The sequence below is a fragment of the Tenebrio molitor genome, chromosome 8 (assembly GCF_963966145.1).
Source record: "Tenebrio molitor chromosome 8, icTenMoli1.1, whole genome shotgun sequence".
Classification (NCBI taxonomy): Eukaryota; Metazoa; Arthropoda; class Insecta; order Coleoptera; family Tenebrionidae; genus Tenebrio; species Tenebrio molitor.
Window position 1 is genome coordinate 16,834,260 of NC_091053.1, and position 17,043 is coordinate 16,851,302.

At 39.7% G+C, this 17,043-nt stretch overlaps 2 protein-coding genes across 4 annotated transcripts in view; one reads left to right on the top strand and one right to left on the bottom strand.

Moving 5' to 3' along the window:
- The window catches only part of Iru (E3 ubiquitin-protein ligase Iruka), a 28,463-nt gene that overhangs the window by 2,192 nt on the left and 9,228 nt on the right, over positions 1-17,043 (bottom strand). The window lies entirely within an intron of this gene.
- Nrx-IV (neurexin-4) lies at positions 173-17,030 on the top strand. Of its 3 annotated transcripts, none has more exons than XM_069055582.1 (10): positions 173-382; positions 679-783; positions 7,425-7,621; positions 8,216-8,357; positions 8,407-8,777; positions 12,347-12,523; positions 12,575-12,736; positions 12,790-15,079; positions 15,129-15,266; positions 16,363-17,030. In XM_069055582.1, the coding sequence occupies exons 1-10, from the start codon at positions 322-324 to the stop codon at positions 16,551-16,553; spliced, it is 3,834 nt and encodes a 1,277-aa protein (XP_068911683.1). In that variant the 5' UTR covers positions 173-321; the 3' UTR covers positions 16,554-17,030. The 3 variants fall into 3 exon arrangements, with proteins under 3 accessions (XP_068911683.1, XP_068911684.1, XP_068911685.1); XM_069055583.1 differs by lacking the exon at positions 7,425-7,621 and adding an exon at positions 7,788-7,984; XM_069055584.1 differs by lacking the exons at positions 173-382; positions 679-783 and adding an exon at positions 7,788-7,984 and having other exon boundaries at positions 7,481-7,621.

Genomic DNA, 17,043 nt, shown 5'->3' on the forward strand with positions numbered 1-17,043 from the left:
ACTCAACCGCAAAAAAAGTCACGCATAAAATATAAATACACTCTTGTTCTCCACAAAAGACACTTTTATTTAATACTGTGCAAATATTCCATTGCATTCCATTACGAGTGCTGCGTAAAAGGGCCTAACTAGTGCAAAAATACGTAAAGTTGGCAGTCCTGCAATGGGTGTAACTCAGTAACTGTCGGTTTGTTGACTTGACTTTTGAGTCATCAGCATGATTTGATTGAATTACTCAGATCTTTATGTTGCAGTGTAGAAAAGAAAGTGATCGTTTATTAGATTACAATTTAATTTGGTAGAAAATTGTGTGATGTGGTGATGGGAGTCGTTCAATTTGTTTATTTGTGTTTACCTCTCCTTGGACAGTATGTTCTCGCAGGTAATTCAGCCCCAACTGTGATAACACGCTTTTGATAAGATAACGAATTTATGATAAAGCTTATTTATCTATTCGAGTACATAACAAGGTTAACTGTATCTATTTGACTTGAGATTTGCGTATTTTTGTTTTTTTTATTACAAAATGTGTCAACTGGATTAATTGATCTAGATTCTAAATGAATAACCTAGAAGCTCTTGATTAAAAACTTTGAACTGTTTAATTTGAGTCAGGATTTGCCATAAAATCAAGACTAGATGGAAAAAAAAGATATTAGTTGTATGGTTTTGTTTCAGACTTTTATAGCGACTATGAGTGCAACACGCCCTTGCTGGAGCGGGCGCAGCTGAAGGCGACGTCGTCGATGCCCAAGCGGGGCCCCGAGAATGCAGTCCTCTACGGTAAGCCCCGAAAGTGTAGCCTCCCTCGTAATAATATCCATGGAATGGTACGAAACGTTGCCCATTAAATCAGCTTTTTGTTTAGGTGCCCATTAGCCACGAGTGCAAAATGTCGAGCGTTCGTTGGGCATTCAATCTGGCCAAATGGGAGCCGTCTTACGCGGAAATCTCTCTGGCGACGTGTTGCATTCAGCTCGAAGAGAAAGAGCGCTTGGCGAGATTCGTTTTCAGGGACGATTTCAAATCGTCGCTGATCGGTCGTTTGCTGTTGCGAAAGTTCGTGAAAGAGTCCACCGGGACCGAGTACGACAAGGTCAGATTCGGTAGGGACGAAAAGGGAAAGCCAGTGTTGGGGTCCGCTTGTCCCAACAAAATCAACTTCAACGTGTCCCACCAGGGGGACTATACGGTGTTGGCGGGGTGCGCGAGTGACGGGTTGTTGGGGGTGGATGTGGTCAAGATAGAGCAGCCGAGAGGCAAGACTTTGGGGGAGTACTTTCGGCTGATGTCGAGGATCTTCTCGCCGAGAGAGTGGGAGACTATCAGGGGTGTGGGTGGCGAGAGGGACCAGTTGGCGATGTTTTGCAGGCACTGGTGCCTCAAAGAGAGCTACTTGAAGGCGGTGGGTGTCGGGGTTACGATAAATCTGCAAGATGTTTGTTTTAAAATTAACTCGAAGGTTCTCAACAGAAACGGAGTTGTTGACGATACGGAGGTCTATTTTAGAGGCGAGAAACTCGACTGGGAGTTTCAAGAGATGCTTTTAGATGAGCACCACTGCGTGGCTGTCGCTTTGAACTCTCGAAACAACGACAAAGTCGTTTTCGAAGAGGTAGATTTTGGCGAGATTGTCAAAAACGCGGTGCCTGTGTTGGAACAAGACGACGACTACTGCAACGATTTCTTTAATAAATGCGAAAAGAAAAAAATGTAGAGTAATACACGTTTGAAATAAATCTTTTTTGGGGCAACATTTTTTTCATGTCACCATTCCATGATATTTTTACGGCGGCTGCAAGTCGGTACCAGTCGTAGTATGGCACAGAATTTGATGTTCCTTCTGCATGCAATTGGATTAGTTTGTGAAACAGTTATTGCATGACAGAAATCGTGTTTTGTTAGCTTGCAGTACAATTTTTTTTTTTTAATGTTTTTGTAGTTCAAAATTTTTTTAATCACGTTTTTAGGCTAGATAGTAACTGAATGCGTTAGATGTTCCTAAAGAATAGGGATAGAAGGGAGTAAAAGGTCCAGAGGAAAATACTTTCCCCTTTTGATTTCTTTTAAATCTACTCAAGTAGAGAACAGAAAGAATTACGGTAGTTAATAGTCTATAGTTTTCCAATGTAATTTTCCTCGGTAGAAGGGAATCGATCAAACTGTATGTTCATTTGATAATCAATAATACAACAGAAACGTCTCATCCTAAATTGACAACGTCGATGCAGTCAACATCGGAGACTAAGACAAATTTAAAAACTACGAGACCTCTCTGATTAAAACACATCAACAACTTCGATTCTCCTACAACACATTCCAAATTACACCTGGAGTCATCACAGTCCGTTGACTTCCTACTGTGAATTTTACAAAATCGAAAGATCAAAGAAAAAAGCACTAGAAGAAGAAGATGGCTCTGCCAACCTTACTTTTGATCTGGTGAACTCGTGGAGATATAAATATGAATATAAATATTTATATCTCCTTGTAGTAGACGGTAGTAATGAACTCTACTTCAGACAAGAGTAAATAATTTGAAAAAAAGTAACATGTTGAAAATTTCCACGTGTGGTTTTAAATTTAGCTGTAGCACTGTCCAAGTGTTGGTAAAAAAAAACAATTATTATGAATTCAGTCAAGGAGAAAGCAATAAAATAGCGAATAAAAAGTTAAGTGGAGCAGAAGATAATTCCGAGTGGGGTATAGATCTGGTAAATCTATTTTTTAACAACATGGGTCAGAATATTTAAGGGAACAAAGTGTTAAACCAGATTTGATTTGGCTTCACCAGATTTGAGGTTATGTTCGTGTTGTAGTTGGTGGTATTTCATTTCCACAGCACACTATAATGTTTGAAACATTTACAGTAATCCGTATTTGATTTGTCCGAAGCATCCATCACCTCTAATTTTGTTAGCAAATCGTCCTCAATTTCACTTATCAGTGATAGGAAGTGATAAGTTATCACAAACCTGTCTTGCTTATCAGAATTTGCAGTTTTTCCGGGTGTAAACTGTGAAGAGTGACGTTTTTTTTCAATTTTCGCCGCCATTGTTCATCAGTTCATCACCAACCAATATTATTTAAGTTGGTATTACGAAAATTACCAGAACGTAACACAAATTGAATCGTTTGGTTTTTTGTTTTTCAAAATGATTAAGCCCCGCAAATTTGTTTAATTTTCATTCCTTAAATCCTGATTTTCAAGTTATCATTTTCAAAAAAAGATGAAACATTGACGTTGAACGTCCTTACCTGCAATGACATTTCAAGTGACATAGTTGTCAGTTCATTTTTAAATTATGAAATTGAAACAATAAAGTGTTCGTAAAAGAAAATAAATCATTTGCGATTTTTTTAAATTACATATTAAAAAATATTCTGCAGCAACAGTTGGTTGCAACGAGTTCCTCCAAATTGTGCTTTTAAAATCCTCGTTTTTTAAATAGGTACCCAAATACAGAAAAATCTGACGGTGCTAAATCCGTAGAACGTGGGGGAAATTCAGTATTTAATCTATCACTTGTAATTCTGTTTCCATAAAATTGTTACAGATAAAGCAAATTGTTTAGTGTTGGATGAACTGTAGCACATCTTGTTGAAAGTATCCATTTTGCAATTCTCCATCGTGCAGCTGATTGATAAATATTTATAAAATTTGTTCTCTGCACCTAGCGGCGTTTATAGTTCAATGAGAAAATTAAATGAAACCAATTAAACGCCTACGTGAAATTGCAATCCATACACCAACCTTCATACAGGTCATTGTAAATGATTGTAGCCGAAGCAAGCCATGCCCATGTTATGAAATTTTTGCCGCTTCGCACAAACATAATTGTAGTGTGACATTTTTCACGTGAATTGTCAATTTTTGTCACTGTCTCTGTAATTTTTTAGGTGAAAAGTGCGGTGATGACTGTTTTTATTTATTTATTTTAAATTAACGATTGAATCTAAAAATATTGAGTTGTTTTTCAACCAATTTAGCTCCTGTGTGTATTTACTTATTCACATAATTTCGATCATTTTCATATGGAGCGGCAACCATAAATTTAACATTCAGTTTTTACGCCTACTTGGGACTACATACATTCATTTATAATGACCCTGTACAATGCAGTGGCGTTTCTACAAATGCATTTTGTGACCTCTCACTGAATTTACATGTCTCTCTAATGAAATAACGCCTCGTCCGAAAAAAAGTAAGGTCTAATAGTCTGCGAACAAAATTTTGTTTTTTAAATGCTTATTAAATTGCTTAAATTCAATGCACTACTGTGCAGATGCTTTTGCTAGCAACTTCCTGATTGGTACTCCAGCTTGAAGTGATACAGGGTTATTATAAATGATTGTAGGCCAAGTAGGCGTAAAAACTGAATGTAAAATTTATGGCTGCCGCTCCATATAAAAAACATGAAAATGATGTGAATAAAATAAGTGAGTACACACCGTTCACACAGAGGAGTTAAATTAAATTGGGTGCAAAACAACGCAATATTTTTAGAATTGGTTGCAAAACAACTCAATATTTTTGGATTCATTCGTTAATTAAAAAAGAAAGTAAATAAAACTCTTATCACCGCACTTTTCACCTAAAAAAATTAGTGACAGCGACAAAAATTGACAGTTCACATGAAAGCGGCAAACATTTCATAACATGGGCATGGCCTGCTTCGACTACAATCATTTATAATAACCTTGTGTAACTTTCTGAGGGATTTTTTTTGCATTTCGTAGCGTAAATCTTCAACAATTTCATCAGTCTTTCCACACTTTTACCCTTTTCAACACTTCCATTTGCCACAAATCCATCCACAACTCTTTCAATGTGTGCAATAAAATTTGCTTCGGTTATGTTCTCATCGGGAAATTTTGTGAAACATTCCTCGTAAGCGTTTAAGCGTTACGTTTTGTTTATCCTCCGTTCTGCATGGCGGTTTGCCGAAAATATTGCTCCCTGTTTACTCTTAGGTTCTGAATAACAAATTTCTTGCCGTCCCGACTTCGTAACTCATATTTTGATATTCACATTTATGCAATGAAAAATGTTGTCTTGATAAAGACTGTTGTGAGATGAAAATTATGTAATTACAATGTAGAAAAACTGAAGAAAATCACCAACAAAACAACTAAAGCGCAACAAATAACGCTAAAATGTTACAATTTGACATTTGACGGCTCGGCGTAGTGCGACTCTATTAAAACTGTAGAGCGGCACAATTCCACAGCACCCTCGATAAATACTTTATACAGGGTGATTCAAGTTTTATCGCCCGCACGATAAACCCTATTAAAAAATTAGTAAAAATTACGAAACGTTAGGGTTACATTCCCTTGATATAAAGCTTCAAATGTGTGCAATCAATTTTCCCATGTCACTTCATTCAGAGCCATAAAATAAATAAAATCGATTTTGAGCAAAAGAAATGTTTTTTTCGTACATGCTCATAATTCACAATTACATAATTCAAAGAACACATTTATGAAACTATCATCAAAAGAAAATTACTAGTTTTTGAATTATTCCAATTTTAACATTAACAGCGAAAAATTACATACCAAGATTTACAATTAGAATGTCATAAATAAATACCTCATTGTTGGTAAACAGCCAAAATTTTTCTACAGCGTGATCAATAATGTGAGTCTGTTGGCAATGAAACAATTGAAAAATCTTGATGTTTTTCTGTTTCGTAATTGGCACTGACCGGATGTTTTAACTTGACAACACATAAAAAAAAAATTAGGTTATGTCGGGTATGTTTAATTGTTTATGCTATTACAAAAATGACCCTTTGATGGTAAACGTCAAATCCGCCTGTCAACTATATCAAACCTGACAACCAGAAATGCGTTTTGATTACAGTGGTACCAAAATAAATCAAATTTTCATTGTTACCAACAGATTCAGTCATTCTTGATCACGTTGTAGTATGTAATTCCTAAAGGGTACCATAAACAATCCATGTCAACCTCTTTTGTGCAACTGAGCGCCCAATTTAACAATAAATCATAGCTAAATTTTGCGGTTTAATATCAAATTCCATTTATTTCAAAAACCGGTGATGTTTTCATTATTGAATTAAAAATGAAATATTTACCTGTTTTACTAAAAAAATTGAAATTTTTACAGAATATTCTACAGTGATACACAATCATTCTAAAATTTTTTGAGAATTTTAAATCGATTAGAAGTGGGTGTTTTCGACTGGGCGGTAAAACATTGCAAAGAAAGAAAAAAACAAAGGTGTTTTCTTTATAAATTTTAGGTTAGCTGTCAACATACTCTAATTGCAACTGTCAATTTACGCTTTAAAAAAGCAAAACAGTTGACGGTTTCCAACCCAGGATATCGTTTGAACGCCCGATACATTTATTGTCATATTATAAAATAGAGGATTCAACAATCACGAGTGTGTCAGTGTTGTCCTTGGTGCTGTTGTATTTTTTTTTGTTACTTTTTAATAAAATTTTAATCAATTGAATAGACGAAATTTGTTGCGAGGTTTGAATTTAATTATTTGTGAGGATTTTTTTATTTTAAATTATGTTGTCTTAAAAACTATTACTGTTACGCAACCAAATAATTACCTCAACTTACCTTTATATATTTATACATATATTTGTTTATAGTACCGTTACACTATGTATTGTGGGTGGCAAATTTCACTGCCAACTACGATGTAACAAACATTTATAATAATCCTTACATACGAATGACGTAGATATTGGAAGCCCTACGTCTTCCCTCCATTTCTGATTGAGCTCTAACGTGGAATTAAGCCATAAACATCTCTAAATTAGAGTTTTTTTTTGGGGGAAATTATTAGAGAGAACGTTATTCAACAAACACTCGTAAAGCAGCCCTCAAAAGATTCAATTTATCACACGGAGCGCTGAAAGAAACCTTTGGTTTTGTAATGCACATTTGATATTTACATATTTTCCGTAGCATACATGTTTGTTAGTTCATTTCCGCTTAAGCGAATAGAATACAATGAATATGTAACATAAATGTTAATATTAATTTTACATAGTTCGACCACATTAAAGCTGTAGAGCGGCACAATTACACTGCATTCTTGATATGCAATATGCATCCTTTTATCTCTATATTTCTTAAAAAGGTTTAAGTGTTGTCTGGCAATATATGATCACGGTCTCTTTATTCATCTTTGAAAATAAGAACACAAAAGATTAAAATGATTATTTTTCAGTAAGAGAAAAAATTAAACCTTTTGACAACATTGTTGGTTTATTTATTAATTTTTCTGGACCTTTTGACTCGTCCTGTTACACGTTTTTGCGACAAGATGTCGCGTCCATCCCTCACGATAGGTTCCGCAGAAAGTTTTTAAAAAAAGTGTGCCCTACTACGTAAGTATCGATTCCAACCAATTTAAAAACCGCTAATTATGAAGGTGGAAACGCTTGGAGTGCCGAAGAGAACGACTTTGATCAACAGTTGATCATTGATCTGGGCCAGGTGATGAACGTGACCAGAATCTGGACGCGGGGTAGACCCCATAGCAACGAGTTTGTTATGGAGTACACCATCAGCTACGGCACTAACGGTCTAGATTACGCCGACTACAAAGAACCAGGCGGTAACTCAATGGTGAGAACCGACACAAAATCCGTCTTACTTGGATTGTGGGTATCACGTGTACTTCTTGCACCCTGTTTGTCGCTTTAGTCTCTAACTGATGCATGCGTACCAGCTGTTAATCTACTAACTTTCTCACTAATCCGACGGTTTGATAACAAGACACGCTTTACCATAGGATCGTCCGTTTGGAGTCCCGAAGAGAGCACCTATTTTCACTTTCTAACAATGGATTTAGGTGGCTCTTACGAGATCCGTTCGATAAGCACTCAGGGTAGGAGGGGCTCCATCGAGTTCGTCACAGAGTACATCGTCCAGTTTTCGGACGATGGGGAGGCGTGGAGGAGTTTCACTGACACACAAGGAGAGACCGAGGTGCTTCTTTGCTGCTTTATTAATATCAAATTTTCACTTTTCTCTAATCGGTTCATTTGCTTGACTTTCGGATAAGAACTGTCGCTTTTTCCACTCTAAAACGCGTACACTAGGCTCCGGTTCTAACGTCACCTCAACATTTTGACATTCGAAGTGGAGCCGAGTGTACTACACCGACCGGGAAAAGGTGAAGGTTTTTCTTGCGCACACGTCACAATTGTCGAATTGTAGATGTTCAGAGGTAACTCCGACGGAGACTCTATTCACAAGAACGAATTCGAGGTGCCGATTATCGCGCAATGGATACGGATAAATCCCACCAGATGGCGCGACAGGATCTCGATGAGGGTGGAACTGTACGGCTGCGAATACGGTGAGATGGCACAAACTGGTCGGGAGTCGTCAAAGACAAAGACTTTCAGAGGCCGACGACATGTACTTCAACGGAACTTCCCTGCTGAAGTTGGACCTGATGCGGGATCCAGTTTCGGCGTCGCGCGAGAGCATCAGGTTCAGGTTCAAGACGGCGGTGGCGAGCGGTGTCGTCCTCTACAGCAGGGGCACCCAAGGGGATTACATAGCTCTGGAGCTGAGAGACAACAGGCTGCTGCTCAAGATCGATCTGGGGTCGGGGATAGTGACCAGCTTGTGCGTCGGGAGTCTGCTCGACGACAACATCTGGCACGACGTGGTCATATCGAGGAACAGGAGGGACATTCTGTTTTCGGTGGACAGGGTCGTGGTGCAGGACAAGATCAAAGGGGAGTTTAACAGGCTCAACTTGAACAGAGCGGTAAGTTGATTTTTTGCATATCGTAATGAAAGTGGTACTTTTTTACACGCAAAATCGTAATGAAATAGTATATTGTATAACAAGTGTTGAAAATTAAAGATTTCACACGAGTTTGCAAAATTGAGCCACACCGTAGGCGCGTGGCTTAAGGCTATATATTTTTTTTTTTTTTTTGTAATTTTTCATAAATCTTTTTAGACCAAATTTCTCAACTTATATCGATATGCAAAAAAATAGTGTGTACAACACGTTATGAAAATCTCCTTTTTTCACTTATTTGCTTGATTAACTCGGGCTACGCCCTCGTTAATCAATCTGAAAATTCGTGGAAAAAAAGTATGACTTTCATAACTAGTTGTACAAATGTATTTGTCGATTGCATAAAATAAAAAGAAATGCATTTTCGTGCGTAGAATAATATGTTTCTTTAACACGAAGGTCAAGACAATTGGTGTATGTTTTAATTAAGTACTTATTTTATTACTGAGGTGAATTATAATGACAAGAAAAAACGTATGTCGATATTTTAATTTTATTACGTACTTATTACTTATTACTACTAGTAAAAACACGAGGTTAAAGTAATTAAAGTAAAATTCATAATAAATAGGTAAAACAATTATGTATCAATAGCGCTGACAACTTGTGTGACACTTTTTAACTGTCATATTTGAATTTCACGGTCAAGTGAGCCAACCTCACGGCACCAACATAAAATCGTAAATATGTTGCCAACCGAACAAAAATCATTTCAATCATTAAAAGTCACCCGGTATCAGTTTGGTTTTTCCTCTTTTGTTTTTTGCTTAATCTCCCCAAGTTTATTTATAATTTTTCTTTATTCTTCATGACTACTTTATCAGAATTTATTAGTTGTAATAATCTCATATTTGATCTTAATTTCGCTTCTGTAGTCTATTTTTTTTTTAAATCAGCTGTCAGTGTCAAAACTTTATAGAAAAACCAAACTGTTGCCCTAAAACCTGTACTTACCGACGAACTGTATAACAGTTTCCCCATGTCAAAATTGAGGTTATGTCTGTGTAACGTAAGTAATTGAAATGTCGAACGTGATTTTCTTACTCAATTCAGGTTTGTCACCTTTCAAGTCAGTACCGAATCACGGCCATTTTTCCACGCAAACGCAAATGACACCGCCGATGACCTTCAACGGCTCGACGCGGACGCTGCCAAACCCACATTGTAAAATGCACTATTTGCTAGTTTAAATTCCTCATACCAACTTGACAACATTTTGACAGCTGATTTACTTTAATTGTATAAAAAAAAAAAAGGCTTTGCCATTTCTATTGAAACACCACCTGTTGATTGTCAGTTTGGCAACGCTGCAAATATGTTTAGTAATTTTTTGACTATTATTGCCAATCTTGATTTTTGTTGAATGTCATGTCATATTTGACTCAACGCATCTTTCATTCAATTATAAACCAATAATTATCAAGAATTTATTGTTTTTTCACGAAAATAGAGCAAAATAGAAAAAAACGAGTCCTTATGGGTGCTGACATGAAGAGAGCTCTTATTAAATTATATGATAAACTGCATTTAAGTCACCCAATGTGGTCAGTCAGAAAAATTTGTGTTGAAATTTCAGAAATCTTTTCCGTAAGTTAAAAAAAAGCGTCTTTCTATCATTCTAAAAAGCGTCAGCTTAGAACGTATTTACATTTGTTAACATTTAGGTATAACATCAAAATTAAATCCCGCACTTTTTATCACACGCCACTTGGCACATGCGCCTTGAGGGGACATCTTAAATTATTGTTCTAAATTGGAATTAATTGTAACTTTGATTTTCATCTCTTCAGCTAAACTTTCAGCGAGTGCAGTTTTATTCGTTATTAATTATCGTATCCCACCTCCACCCGGCGGCACGGCAATTTTGCCGGAGTACATACACTATTACGGATAATACTATCAAGTAATAGTGCAGTGCTTATCAATATAATTACCGGCGTCTCGCCTCCGCATTTTGACTTTTTTGTGTTTTATGTTCTGTGTCAATGTTAAGGAATTTCCTCACGATGTGACATGAGTATAATAATATACCTTTTTGAATTTCAACCACCAATGTGTTCTCTAAGTCCAAAATTTTTAAATTTTTAAAAAGAGATTGGGGTACTATTCCTGTTGCTGAAATTATAAATGGTAAAATCGAAATTTTTTCTAAACACCAAAGATTTCTCATAGCAACGGATAGTTCTAAATATTTATTAATTTTTGTATTATATGTTTGTGTTATATTGTGTGAATTTGGAACAGCTATATCTAAAAGATATGCTTGCTTTTGTTGTTTATTTAAAATAATAATGTCTGGTCTGTTATGCTGAATGTGAATGTCAGTTAAAACTGTCCGATCAAAATATAATTTGTAATTGTCATTTTCTAAACAACTTTCTGGTTTATAAATGTAATGTGGTTGTGTATCCTTTAATAAATTGAACTTAACTGCTAAATTCATGTGTATAATTTTTGCGAATATATCATGACGTTTTTTATATTCGCTTTGAGCCAAAACGGTGCAAGAAGAAATGATATGTTCAATGGTTTCCCCTTCAGTTCCGTAAAATAATTAATTATTATTACTCATTTAACTTTAACAGCAGAAAAGTGAGGTTATGTGTAAGTTTCGTTCATCCTCTGTGGTTTCACCATAAGAAAAATTCAATAAAAAAAAGCATTTCAGCAAGTGTAGTTTATTAAAATACTTCATACATATAAGTACATTGAAATAAACGAAAATAATTATTTTTTTACTTAAAATTTTCCCCAATTCATTCAATTATGAGTTTTGAGTTCCTCAAACTCCTGATTTTTTTTTTATCCTTACAATCTTACCCCACATTACCCACATACCCCCAATTTCTTTTTCCAGATATCTGATATTACTGTCTACAGAATTATCCAATCACACCTGAGAGGCGAAATCCTTCAAGATTCCAAAACTGGCGCCAATCCTTTGATTTTGTAATTTCCTTGTTCATTGATTAAAATTCTTTGAGTTTCCCTTGGGTTTTACCTTCCAGCAGGAACACTAACAACGACAGATAACCATGCTAAAAACCACTCACTCACATTTGTAGTGGTAGGTTTCGCAGGCGTAAAATTTTTAGATTTCTATTAACATTTATATTAAATTATATTAAGAATGCACGATGCGTCGACGAGATAAATAATTGCTAAATGTGTAGTTAGATCATTGATTTATCAATTTATCACACTTATTTTGACAGCGATTTGCTTTGACATTTTAGGAACTAGAAAATGTCAAAATTTCAAATTTCTCACTAAGAGCCGTTTTACAACCAAACGAACCTGTTACACATTGCTAAATTTTAGGAAAAATCCAACAGGTGGTGTTTCAATAGAAATGGCAGAGCCTATATTTTGACTTTTTTCACTTTTTTTTTTATTTAACATTTTTTAAAAAATCACCCGTTTCATTAGTTCTCTCCATTCCATAGTTCTTTTTACCTCCAGTATTCTTATTTACCGTATTGTTAAGTAACAGTTGATGTAATAATTGCGAGATAATGTATTTATTTCAGTTTTACGTCGGCGGCGTCCCTAACATCCAAGAAGGTCTAGAAGTCGTCCAGAATTTCACCGGATGCATCGAAAATCTCTATTTGAACGCCACCAACTTGATCCGCGAGGTGAAAGAAGCCTACCAGTACAACGAAGCTTTGCGATTCGAGAAAGTCAACACTCTGTACAACTGTCCCGTAAGTTCTTCCGTACCAAAAATCGACAATTTTTAAAGGAAACTCTTCCAGGAACCTCCCGTCGTTCCGGTTACTTTCCTCACGAAAGATTCCTACGCCAGACTGAAGGGCTACGAGGGTATGACTTCGATGAACGCGTCGTTCGCCTTCAGAACGTACGAGAAAACAGCTCTGATGTTCTTCCACGCGTTCTCAACTCAAGGCCACGTTGCCGTAAGTCGCGTCGACTCAGGCGTTTCGTGTTTCGACCGTTTCTCGTCTTTCAGATATTTCTGGAAGAGGGAAAGATCAAAGTGGAGCTGATCACTTCCGGCGTGTCCAAAGTGGTCCTGGACAACTACAAGGAAAAGTTCAACGACGGCAGATGGCACACCGTCGTGTTGACCATCAACACCAACTTGATGATCTTCAATGTTGATTATCGACCGATGAAGACCGTCCGCCTGTTGAAGATCCAGACCGGCGGGACTTACTTCATCGCGGGCGGCGTGACCGCCTCCATCGGCTACTCCGGCCAGCACATGCCCGGATTCGTGGGGTGCATGCGCACCATCGGCATCGACGGCAACTATAAACTCCCCAGCGACTGGACCGAAGGCGACTACTGCTGTCCCGACCAGGTGGTGGTGGACGCGTGCAGGATGACCGACCGCTGCAATCCCAACCCTTGCCAGCACGGCGGCGTCTGCAAGCAGAACTCCCAAGAGTTCATCTGCGACTGCAAGAACACCGGATACGGAGGCGCCGTTTGTCACACTTCGATCAACCCGCTGTCGTGCCAAGCGTACAAGAACGTCCAAGCCGTCAACCACAAGGCCGAGATCAAGATAGACGTGGACGGGAGCGGTCCTCTGGCGCCGTTCCCCGTCACCTGCGAGTTCTTGAGCGACGGGAGGGTGACGACCGTCTTGCACCACAGCAACCAGGAGACGACGTCTGTCGACGGCTTCCAAGAACCCGGAAGCTTCCACCAGGACATCCACTACGAAGGCGACGACGACCAGATCACGGCGTTGATCAATCGGTCGAGCACTTGCAGGCAACACCTGCAGTACGCTTGCAGAGGGGCGCGGTTGTTCAACTCTCCGACGACGGAGAGCAACTTCAGGCCGTTCTCGTGGTGGGTGTCGAGGCACAACCAGAGGATGGACTACTGGGGCGGATCTCTGCCCGGGTCTAGGAAGTGCGAATGCGGAGTGACCAAGACTTGCGTGGACGAGACCAAGTGGTGCAACTGCGACAGCTTCAACGAGTACAACAGCGACAAGTGGTTGTCCGACGGAGGCGACATCGTCGAAAAGGAGAACCTCCCGGTGAAGCAGTTGCGCTTCGGCGACACCGGCACCGCTCTTGACCACAAAGAAGGTCGGTACACTTTGGGGCCGTTGGTGTGCGAAGGCGACGATCTCTTCAACAATGTCATCACGTTCAGGGTGACAGACGCGACGATCAACCTCCCCACTTTCGATATGGGCCACAGCGGCGACATCTACTTCGAGTTCAGGACGGCCACGGAGAACGCGGTCCTGTTCCACTCGAAGGGACCGTCGGATTTCATCAAGCTCAGCATAGTGAACGGGAACCAGTTGCAGTTTCAGTACCAGGCGGGCCTGGGGCCGATGGCCGTGATCCGCGAGACGTCGTACAAGCTGTCGGACGACCGTTGGCACTCGGTCTCGGTCGAGCGAAACCGCAAAGAAGCCATGATCGTAGTCGACGGCGCCCTCAAGGCCGAAGTGCGCGAGCCCCCGGGCCCGGTCCGGGCGATCCACCTCACCTCCGAGCTGGTGATCGGAGCGTCGACTGACTTCCGGGACGGCTTCACCGGCTGCATCCGCGCCCTCCTCATCAACGGCCAACACGTCGACTTGCGCAGCTACGCCCGCCGCGGCGCGTACGGACTCTCGGAGGGTTGCGTCGGCAAATGCCAGAGCAACCCTTGCCTCAACAACGGCACCTGTTTCGAGCGGTACGACGGCTACTGGTGCGACTGCCGCTGGACCGCCTTCAAAGGGCCGATCTGCGCGGACGAGATCGGCGTCAACATGCGCCCCACCTCGATGGTCAAGTACGACTTCATGGGCTCGTGGCGGTCCACCATAGCCGAGCACATCCGCGTCGGCTTCACCACCACCAACCCCAAAGGCTTCCTGTTGGGCTTCTCGTCGAACATCTCGAAGGAATACCTGACGATCATGGTGTCCAACTCGGGACATCTGCGCGTCGTTTTCGATTTCGGCTTCGAAAGACAGGAGGTGATCTATCCCGAAAAGCTCTTCAGTCTGGGACAGTACCACGATATGAGACTGTCGCGCAAGAATTCCGGCTCCACCCTGGTTCTCCAGGTGGACAATTACGAGCCGAAAGAGTATCATTTCAACATCAAAGCGTCAGCGGATGCACAATTCAACAACATACAGTACATGTACATCGGGAAAAACGAGTCGATGCACGAAGGTTTCATAGGGTGCATCTCGCGGGTCGAGTTCGACGATATTTACCCGTTGAAGTTGCTGTTCCAGCAGTCGGGACCGATCAACGTGCAGTCCTTGGGAAGTGAGTATGGTGGAAAGGTGAGGTTTTGAGGTTACAGCGGATTTTTCAGCGGCCTTGACGGAGGACTACTGCGGCGTCGAGCCGATCACGCATCCTCCCGACACGGTGGAGACGAGGCCGCCGCCCATCTTGGACGAGGAGAAGTTGAGGAAAGCCTACAATCAGACAGATTCCGCCATCTTGGGGAGTAAGTAAAGAGACGCGCCAACTTGCACCTGTTATTTTTCTTATTTTGTGTTGACATTTAAAAGATTGTTCTTTACCACTTCTCGTTTTCTTTCTCGCATTTTTGCACAACTGACGCACTCATTTCCTCGACGCAAATGCATCACAGCTTGATTTTTTAACGTTCGTGACGCAACTTGTCAAACACGGCATTTGTTTCCATCGCTACCAAACGACATTAATTAAGTTGGTACCGCGAAAATCACCAAGTCGAATATTTTAGAACAAATAGTTAGAAGGAAAAGGATTAAAGAATAATCGATGAGCTGTTGACGATGATATTTTATTAACCTGTCTAAACTCACTCCGAAGATTTTTTCCTGCGATTTCTTATTTTGTGTCAAAAGTCACAACACACTAGATTCCTACGAGACTCGACAAATGTCATTTGTGACCCAAAATACACTTTAATTATTTATTACTAATTTCGCTATCTTTGTTTATTAATTTTTGTGATTGAGACGACTTGTTGACCTGCGACAAGATAACGACTGTCAAAAAATTCGTACATGCGCACCACGACCTGCATAAATTATCATTTTTTGTAACCGGCCTATTCAAAAGTGTAGTTTGAGTGATCCCCGCAGAGCGCTAGTGTACGGGCGCTTTTTGGGGATATTGTTCATCTAAAGTTTTTGTCACCAAGAATTTTTCATGTTAAAGTGACATTTTGAATTTGAAGTCAGAAAACTCTTCGTTTTTTACTGCTTTGAAGTGATATTCGTGAAACTTTTCCTTATTGTTCGTTGTTTTTGTGTTTAGTGTTGTTATTGTTGTTTGTTATTGCAGATTGTTTATTATTTAAGCGTGAAGCGCCCGTTTTGTGGTGGAAATTGGCTCTTTCTCGGAAACATTTTCATAATGTATTTTTAATGAAATGAACAGGCCGGTTACAATACAGCAGGTGGTGTGCACGTAACAAATGCATTTTCACATCCTGGGGTTGCTCAAAAAACACTTGCATCTTTCCGACCGCTTTTGCTTTTTAATCTCCCGAAGTGGGGTTCCGCGTCTCGTGTGATGTTAAACCATCCGACATTTTCACTGTTTCGTCGCAGGTGTGCTGGCCATCATCTTCTTGGCTCTGGTGGTGCTGGCGATAATCGTCGGTCGGTACTTGCACCGCCACAAGGGGGAGTATCTGACGCAGGAGGACGCCGGCGCCGACACCGCTCTCGACCCGGACACGGCGGTGGTGCACGGCACGACGGGTCACCACGTGCAGAAAAAGAAGGAATGGTTTATTTAGTGGATTGTTTTGAGCGTATCGAACGGGCCTAATAGTACAACCATATTAGTCGTGTAAGGCAGTTTCAGCGTTTTTCGGCGACATCTAGGTGAAGGACGTCGGACCGTCGACGAGTCCTCTTGTAAAATAAGATGTTCACGTTAATGTATAAGATTTGTTTTTAATACTCTGTGTTCATGTGGCATAAACTAGGTTTGTGCAATTGCATTTTTTTTTACTTAAATTCTAACTTATTTTTGTCCGTCCATTTTATTTGTGTGTCTACATTCCAGTATTATTTAACTGACGCTGTTTTTGACACTTGATCTTCCAAAAGAAATTAGTCGCTAGAGTGAAGTGCCTTTCGATGGCATTCTGTCGATATCTGCACTGTAAACTTATTTTTTGTTGCTTTTATAAATTGTACCATAATACACACTACTATAGAAGTCTAGAAGATATTGTGTACTTTTTTTACAAATAAAGTATGATACACAAGTGTCGCAATTTC

Coding starts and splice junctions, on each gene's coding strand:
- Nrx-IV (XM_069055582.1), top strand. CDS start 322: ATGGGAGTCGTTCAATTTGTTTATTTGTGTTTACCTCTCCTTGGACAG. Junction 8,778..12,346: donor GGCTCAACTTGAACAGAGCG/GTAAGTTGATTT, acceptor TATTTATTTCAG/TTTTACGTCGGCGGCGTCCC. Junction 12,524..12,574: donor ACACTCTGTACAACTGTCCC/GTAAGTTCTTCC, acceptor AAACTCTTCCAG/GAACCTCCCGTCGTTCCGGT.